At 32.1% G+C, this 9,053-nt stretch overlaps 1 protein-coding gene across 3 annotated transcripts; it reads right to left on the bottom strand.

Moving 5' to 3' along the window:
* Positions 1 to 3,777: 3,777 nt before the first annotated feature.
* Positions 3,778 to 8,545, bottom strand: LOC126681282 (SNF1-related protein kinase regulatory subunit beta-3). 3 transcript variants are annotated; one of them, XM_050376800.2, is made up of 5 exons: positions 8,397 to 8,545; positions 7,989 to 8,089; positions 4,855 to 4,932; positions 4,386 to 4,473; positions 3,778 to 4,317 (listed from the first exon to the last, which is right to left on the bottom strand). In XM_050376800.2, exons 4-5 carry the CDS (start codon positions 4,410 to 4,412, stop codon positions 3,991 to 3,993), a joined length of 354 nt encoding a protein of 117 aa, XP_050232757.1. In that variant the 5' UTR covers positions 4,413 to 4,473; positions 4,855 to 4,932; positions 7,989 to 8,089; positions 8,397 to 8,545; the 3' UTR covers positions 3,778 to 3,990. The 3 variants fall into 3 exon arrangements, with proteins under 3 accessions (XP_050232757.1, XP_050232765.1, XP_055960288.1); XM_050376808.2 differs by lacking the exon at positions 4,855 to 4,932 and having other exon boundaries at positions 8,397 to 8,544; XM_056104313.1 differs by lacking the exons at positions 4,855 to 4,932; positions 8,397 to 8,545 and adding an exon at positions 8,187 to 8,343.
* Positions 8,546 to 9,053: the final 508 nt, after the last annotated feature.

Below are 9,053 nucleotides of genomic sequence, written 5' to 3' on the forward strand. Positions count from 1 at the left end.
GTATCTCGTTACTTCAAGTAGAAAGGTCAGCCAATAAGATCTTAGCCTAGTGGTTAAGGTTACGGGTGTATAAAAATCAAACCGGATTTAGAAACCGAACGGAGCTAAAAATAGTTGGTTTGTTTTATTTATTAACTGTAAATTTAAAAAAACAAACGACATTTATATAATGTAATTTTTTAAAGAATAATATTATTTTCGTAAGAATAACAGTGTTCCTTATGTACGTATAAGATTAAACTATAAAATATACTACAATTAGCTTATATTTGATTATAAGCTTAATATCTTGTTAACTTTTATTAAATTTTTATTTTTTATCCTCAAAATTTTTATAACAAAAAAGTATTATTATATTTTAGTTAAATCACAATCTGAAGCGCACTTTATTCTTTAATTCAGTTTGGTTTTTGTTCGCCCAGAAATATTCCCGATTTGAATCTTTAAATTTATAGATGAGATCGGTTCGAAGTCTGATGCTTTAACACACTTGCGACAAGATATTCACAGGGTTTTTTGGTTAAAAGACTTAACCAAATAAATTAACGGGATTAATCTGCGAGTTAAGAAACTCAGACGGGATTAGTACCAAAACTACTCCTAAATTAAAACAATTCGGAAATTTCGGGATAAAAAGCACTGTACTTGGTTTTTGATGAATTGATCGATGATTAATAATAATAAATGCTCTGAGCTATTTATAGATCTACAAAACCAAAATTCCTGATCTAAGTCTAACTAATATTCTTAAGAAGAAACAAACCTAATGAATCTCAAACTCTTATTAAAAGACTAATCTAAAAAGCTTTTGTTGGCCTGAAACCCTCAATAAGCCCACGCGACGCTCTAACACATATTCATTTTGGGCCGGTGTAAATAATGCCCCCAACGAGTCTGAAATAATAATTTTGGCTTATTCCATTCAGTCCTTGAAGGCCCACTTTCTCTTAAAGCCTAGTTACTTCCGGCCCAATCTCTTCCTGAACCACGGTGTGCGCATCTACTGACTGTTCGGTACCCCTTGATGCCTTGTCAGCACTGCGAGTTGTCACCCACTAACCCATGATGTTATCCATTAACTCCATGAACCCTTCGGTTAGTCAATTGAATTCACTTTTAAGGAAAAATCACAAGTTCTTCGCTCATTACCAAAACTCTTGCAACTTTCAAAGCTTTTCTCTCTCTTCCATCTCTCTGCGAACTCAAGAATTTCGGTAAGTAATTGCCTTTCATTTTTTATCTTTCGCCCTTATTTCTTCGGATAGGCGATCTCTTTTTCGCAGCTTCTCTATCGCTCGGTACCCTTGTTTTTAAGAGCCCATCATTGTGAGACACCAGGACATCTTTGTACGAATGATGTCGCTCTTGTTTAGGTTCCGTTGCTTATGGAATAGAGTTTGACACCGGGCTGAGTGGTGTAACTGGTTTTTTTTCATCCCCATTGACCTTCTTCGGCACCCATATTTTCCTAATCTTTGTTGGCGCACGATTGGCTGACCGATTGTCACATGGTCCAGTCTTTGCCGAGTCACTTTACGGTTTTGCCCCCAGTCTTTCAATGATGAGCCTAGGCTTTCTGTTCGTACGTCGCCCCTTTTCGAAAGTAATCGGTCTCTAATGGGTATCGCCGGTCTGGTTGTATTACCCTCACCATGATTGGCTCTTGACTCCTGTCTCAACCTCTACATTCGTCTTTTCTGAATTTTTGTCATATGAGGAGTCTCATGTGGTGCCATACCTCGTCGTGGCTCATGCGTTTGCCATTATTTGGTAGGCGATTTAGGTTTGAAGGTTTTAGGATTCTCTCTAACCCTTTCCTTTCTCTTTGCGGCGAAGCAGTAACTACAAGATGGACAAAAAACATTAACGCCATAAAAATACTACAAAAACACCATAGATACACTATATATACACTATAAAAACATCATAGTTACACAATATATACATCATAGTTACACTAAAGAACACAATATATACACTATAAATACACCATAATTATATATTTACCTAAAAAATAAAAATATTTGTATTTTTTTACCTAAACATAGAAAACTTAAAGAAAATATCTCACATTTTTCCTAACTTTATATTTTTACTCTCTGTATCTAAAAGTTAATAATTTTACTCTGTTACCATAATATTATCATAAAATTTATCATAATCTTATTATGCCAAATTATTTTATGTATTTTATTTATCATAATATTATCAATAATATTATCATATCTTACCAATGAGCTGTAGTTCAAATGGTACAAGCACTGGACATGGACTGTTAGGTCGTGGTTCAAATCCTCCCACAAGCGCTCCTCCCTCCCCAACAAAAAACAATATTATTATATTGTTATAGTAACTTTATTATAATTTTTATATAACTTATTTTACATAATTTATGAAAAATTAGATAATATTTTTATAATAATATTATAATACTTTTTATTTGCCCTGACCCGCGTCGCGCACCTGGCATGGTATCATAATCTTATCATAATCTTATATGCAAAATTATTTAACGTACTTTATCGTAAGTTAACTATAACCTTTATCAGAACCTTATCATAACATTATCATAACTGTATCATAATATTATCATAAATGTTTATTGTAAAATTATTTTACGTATTTTACCATAACCTTCATAAGCAATCATAATATTGTCGCAACCGTATAATGAAAAAACGTTTATCTACTTTGTCTTTATTGTAACCTTATCATAATATTGTCACATAACCGTATAATACAAAATTATTTTACGTACTTTATCATAATGTTATCATAACCTTGTCATAATAGTTGTGCAACATTGTCATAATGTTATGATAATTTTATGATACATTTATGACAATGAAAAATAAAAACACATTTATTTTCTTATCAAAACATTGTTTATCTACAAAAAATTATTCTTTTGTAAATATACAGAACTAAAACTGAAATTATCATTTTTAATTAATTCCAAACTGAAACAAACATCAACAATCAATATCAAAAACTGTATCTATTTATATAGGAGAAATCCTATTATTACCTAATATTATGTAGCTTATGCTCAATTACGATTGTACAAAGTTCTAGTCATCTAAACTATAAACAAATTTCCCTAATGTAAAACGAAATTGGTTGGTTCATAAGGACCATGAAAAGTTTTCTTAAAATTAGGTAACTACAAGTATGATGCAATGACAGTATATTGCCTTTTCAAATCAACAAGGTTTTATTTCATCAAAATCAAAGTCAGTCTCGAGTTCGAAGTCATTTTCAGGATTATGTAATATATAGCTCAAATTTTAATCATAATTAATGATTATTAAATGATCTACAAGCTTTTGCGTCACCTAATTGAACAATTATCTGAGATAGAAATGTTCGAATAAATGGCTGCAATTTTTCCTTCAAATTTCATAATCAAAAAGTATAGAAGTACATTCCGTACAAAGTGGCTGAAGTCAGAATTAGAATTATCGATTGATTAAAGAAGCTTGCCTCATCATTGGGATAAACTTATAGGAATACATATCAATATAAGTCACTTTCAAGAGAAGTCAACGGTTGTTTAATTACTGAACCGACTAAAATTGAAAGAACCGGAAAAAAAAAAAAAAACATTTCAATCAGTTGAACTTTTTTCAATTGTCTCCGAGCAAAAACCGGATTGAACTGAATAACTAAAACAACCATACTGAACATATATATTTCCAGTTCAGTCAGATTCAGCTTTACAAAAACCTAGTTAAAGGCATGCCATGCGAAAATGCAAAATTATTAGTATCAAAAGAATGAATGGAGAACTTTATATGTATAGCAAATCTTCGCTCATGAGAGAATTGATAAATCAAGTTAAACGAAACAAACATGATTCCATCAGCTGACGCGAGAGATAAATATTCTGTCTGGCTAACTGCTCGTATTTCAGTTAATAATGACTAATTCCATCATAAATCGGGAGGAATCAAACATCGCTACTTACGGTTTATAATACTATATGCATATTTAAGTGCCGGTACTCCCCCTTCTCTGAACAGGTTTGTATAGCACAACAGTAACGTATTTTGAACGGAAGCGGTGAGTGAATCCGAGTGCCACCACAGATCGTGGGGCCTCTCGGTTCTCAATATAAAGATGGTTGAGAATTACATTCTGCGGCTCGGTAATAGTTTCGGACATGTCTGCACTTGCTGGGTAGCTGAGCAAGGTGTGCTGCAGGTGCGGAGGGACTGCAGGTGGGTCCCGTGCCTCATCTTCATTTCCGGGGTAGGCATTGTTGTAGCTTGAATCCGGGGACTTTGGAACTTCAAATCCCACTACAGTTGTGTCTTCCTGATCAAGATTGAAAATGTAAGAGTAATATTTGATTTTGATAACGCTAAAACAACGGTTACACCTACATGATCTTCACCGAACTGGTTGCTCATGTCGAAAAGATAAGGCAACTGGCTAAAAGGGCAGAATCATCAAGTTCGCGACACTGACAACCTGACAAGAAAAAATTCTCCTTACATGAAAATATCGAGAAATTATGAAGATAGCATACTGATATACACTGGATTTTAATTAACAGCAAAGATATTGTTGCAGAATGTAACCGCATTAGATTACATGCATTTTTAGAAAGGCAAGCTAAAACATTTCATTGACGGCTCATTGCCTAATGTAATTCACTGTATCCACACAGCATAAAATAGTAAAGTTCTTTTCTTGGAAAAAAGGCAAGAAATGTGCAGTCTGCATTCTATATTGTCATCGTACATTTGCACCACAGCCTATTCAATAATTAGTCTGAGTATTGAAGACTATCAAGGATAACAAAATCCCAACTGCTGATGGTGCGGTGCTCCATTTTTAGTATATACTTACTTGTCAAAGTATATACAGTGTGGAACCTTGACAGGACACTGACGAGATTAACAGACCGACTTGCTTCTCCACTCTTAGCTATAAATGAAAAGGAATTCCAGCTTAGTAAATCATAACTCTTTTTTTGTTATTCTGATATGATTTAATAGCGTAAAACAGAAAAGAAAAGAAACACACAGCAAACGAAGATGGCATTAGAAAGTTTGAGTGTCATTGTATTCTTTTCATTTGCAAAGACAAAATATTTGCACATTTTCACTAGCTTAAGGACAATTTTTTAATGGAATGAACTCATCACTCCATTTTCAACACACTTGGACCAAACACACACAGTAGGATATAGCTAACATCAATACCTTAACTTCCTTAAAATAAGTAATGATGCATCTAATGGAATACATAGCAATAGCATAATTAATAGATATTCACAAAAAAATTAAATGCAGTACAATTCTAACCAATCAATCAAATCGATAGTTGGAATTCGTAAAGTTATTTTTATTGACCAACAAAAATGAAAGAAATCCTATTATATTTTTTTGGCTTAATCACCAAAAAAACCCTCCACCTTTTAACCCCTTTCACTTGCACCTTTGTCCAATTCACCCAAATTCGCACCTTTGGATTTCAATTCCACCCTCAAGTACCAAATTGATCTCTTCTCCATTTGGAAAAAGTTGAAATAAGTCATTCATTTTTAACTTTTTATGGGGAAAAGAGTTCAAACAAGTACTTTATAAGGGTTTTTATGAATTTTTCTAGAGTGTAAAAGAGTCCAATTTGATTTTGAGGGTGGAATTGGAAGCCAAAGGTGTGAATTTGGGTGAATTGGACAAAATTACAATGTCGGGATGCAACTGAAAAGGAGCTGAAAGGTGGAGGGTTTTTTTGGTGATTAAGCCTATTTTTTTAGATCAAAGCAGAATTTTAGTTAACTAATTGTTTTTCTGAAATGAGATGCCTTTCATTATTTGAAGCCAACCAATCCAAACATTTCAGCTTCTTAATGGAAATAGCCATATTTGATGTCCATTTTTTCTCCACACACCTTTTGTGTCCACACAAGGTGCTTCAAATGGCCATGCAATGTAATAAAAGTTTGAAAACAAAAAACACAACTCAACAATTTGTAAGTGCAGCCATCAAATTCAATAGAAAATTTATGCATAATGGTTGACCACGACGAAAAGTAAGACAATATGAAGCATGGGGAAAGAGAGATGGTCTTTACCAACTCCACTCTCATGTCCCACAAGTCTAGCCTCTCTAATTATTGCGCTTTAACTTATCCTTACAACACAACCAACAAAAAGTACTTTATATATACAGCTTCAAAAGAAAGGGCAATTGCTCATATATCAAGATCTCAGGAAAAAAATTATAAATGAAAATGTTCAAGTTTCTAATTGTTAAGTTGACTTGTCTAAGTGGTATATAATACATGAATTAGTTCAGGAAGAAATTTTTAGTCCAAGAAGTAATTTTTTTTCCATCACATTTAGGAGCCATGTTGCATAACGATTAAGAGTTCAAGTAATAGCATGTTTCTTAATATCTTGAATCTGTTTACATGCTTGTGATGGTTTAGTTTATACGTAATTAGTTATTTTAATGAATGAATGAATCTGAGGGTATTCGAGAACGATTTGATGCACCGCTTACTTGATACAAATGTGCTCAATTTACATGATTTAGCAAAAGTGTCTCTGATTTACATAATTCAGTTTCTAAATTGAATCAATCACGGTCCAAATTCTTTTAAGCATAAGCAGTAATTTGAAGAACCTCACTAACTGTAATTCTGAACTCAAAGGGCAATAGTCGGTGTGATCAAGTATAAAAATCTTCCATAAAATAAGACAACAGGAGCATCATTGGTCATAGACTTGTACCTAACAACTTTTAGACAAGACAAAATACATGAAGAGAAAACATTAGAGTGCCGCACAGATGCACCCTTATACTGAAAGTTCCCATAAATATAATGATAAAACAATAATAACCACCAACGTATGGGGAACAAGGTGCTTATTGGCTAAATAGAAATGTTTCTACGCGGAATCTAGAAAAAATTGACCTCACTTAGAAAGGCACACATTGAACACTAAATTGTATGTTTTATGATTTATAAAGGAGAAAAATACAGGGTATGAATTTCTGAACCATTTAATATTTGCATATGAACTAACTTGGACTTTCGTAGCCTAAGACTAAGAGTACAACTAAATATATCAACTTAAAAGATATCAACCTTGCAATAGTAGTTATCATTTCTCAATTTCCTATGTATCAATTCAGCACCTACATTAATTAGAGGATTGTGTACCATATGAGGTAGACGAAAGATTAAGCACACGTCATGGTTCTATACTAACAAAATATGTATAAACTAGAGAGTAGAGCCTACACTTATTATTCAGCAAAAACTGATCCATGGAGACACCTAATAGTTCATATGGATATTGAAAATGAAACAAATCAATACATTTGAATATTAATAATGGATAATATCTTATGTAGAATAAGTGAAGATCACGGCAATGCAAAACTATATGCCATGTTCTTTCTTCAATTCCACATTGACTTAACCCTACCTATTGATTTGCAGAAGGCAACCAACAGATAATGCACGCAAAATTGCCTGCTTAGTGTCATTGGTGCAAACGCAATTTCAAACCCGAAAATATTCCACATTGTACATTCTCTTAAAATTGTTCTAGACATTGTCCACCGGTAATAACACATAAGTACTATTTTTCTTACCCTTACTAGAAAAACCATAATTTAACGATAACTGCTGTACGAACTACAAATATAAACTATTTTTTCTTGCAACACCCATTGAAAAGTAATCAAACATATCAAGTTAATAACCAATTAAGCTTGTAATCAACATGCACCAAGTTAAAACACTAAAAACTCGACCAACCTCCAACGGAAAGTACTTCAATCCCATAGAGACGCAGAAAGATGAAAAAGCAAGAAAAAACGATAAATAAAACCATGAAAGTATAACCAATCTTAAATTGATAGCAGACCTAAGTAAACTAAACATTAAACATTCTCAAGAACCACAATGTCTAATCTTGAATTAAATTCTACAACAACATTCACACGAAAAATAAGAAACTGACCTGATTGGGCCAATTCTCTAGCCCTCAATTGAAATCTTCCTCAGTGCTACCCAGCACAGACAAAATACTTAGACTTGAAAGATTACAACTTCACAATTGAGCTGCAAAACAATACAATAAATTTAGATTAAATCAATTCAACTAACAAACTAACAAAAAAAATAAAAAATTGAACCACCCTACAGCCTAAAACCCTACAATTTGAACTCAAAATCCCAAAAGGAAAAAAAATGTCAGGAAACCAAGACAACCCACTAATACCCTTTAAGAAAAAAGAGTAATTAACAAAATAAAAAGCTCAAAAAATCATATTGGAAAAAAAAGATTGAATTTTGAACATGAACATAGAACAGAAATGAGTAGAAAGTAAAAACCCATTTCAATAGATAATAAATAGAAATTACATACCTAATTTTTAAAATAATTACAAGAAAGTGGGTGGTGTGTTTGGTTGGAGTTATAGGAGAATCCGTCAATAGAATCTGAAATGAAGAAGAAAGCTTGTGTTAGTGACAAAGCCAAAATTCAAGTGTCCCGCTATTATACCAAATAATAGAAATTTAAGATTTGTAAATTTTATTTATAGATATTTTTTAATAAGATGATGGGTATTTACTTTTAAAAGAAAATTACTTTTGATTGGAATTGGAAAATAATTGAATTGAGAAACAAATGGCAAGGGAAGGGTTTAGTTGTAAAAGGGTAGACATTGAGAGACAAAACAACATGCAAATATTGCCTAATTTTGTTGTTTCTCTCTTTATTAATTAGGTCTACATTCAATAAAAAAAAATAGTAGTATTTGGTTTTCAAGGACAATAACATCTAAAAATTATAGTCTTTGATACATTTAAATAACAATTAGTTAAAATTTTAAAATTAATGTAGATAAATAGATGTTACATCTATTAAGATTTATGAGCTATATCATAATTAATATATATTCTAATTTTGAAAAGTAATATTGTATATTTTTAGATGTTACCATATACACATAATACATAATGTAATGATTATATTAGTATTAGTTAATTTTAAATAAATTTTAAATAAATTTTAACACGC

The sequence above is a fragment of the Mercurialis annua genome, linkage group LG1-X, assembly GCF_937616625.2.
Source record: "Mercurialis annua linkage group LG1-X, ddMerAnnu1.2, whole genome shotgun sequence".
NCBI lineage: Eukaryota > Viridiplantae > Streptophyta > Magnoliopsida > Malpighiales > Euphorbiaceae > Mercurialis > Mercurialis annua.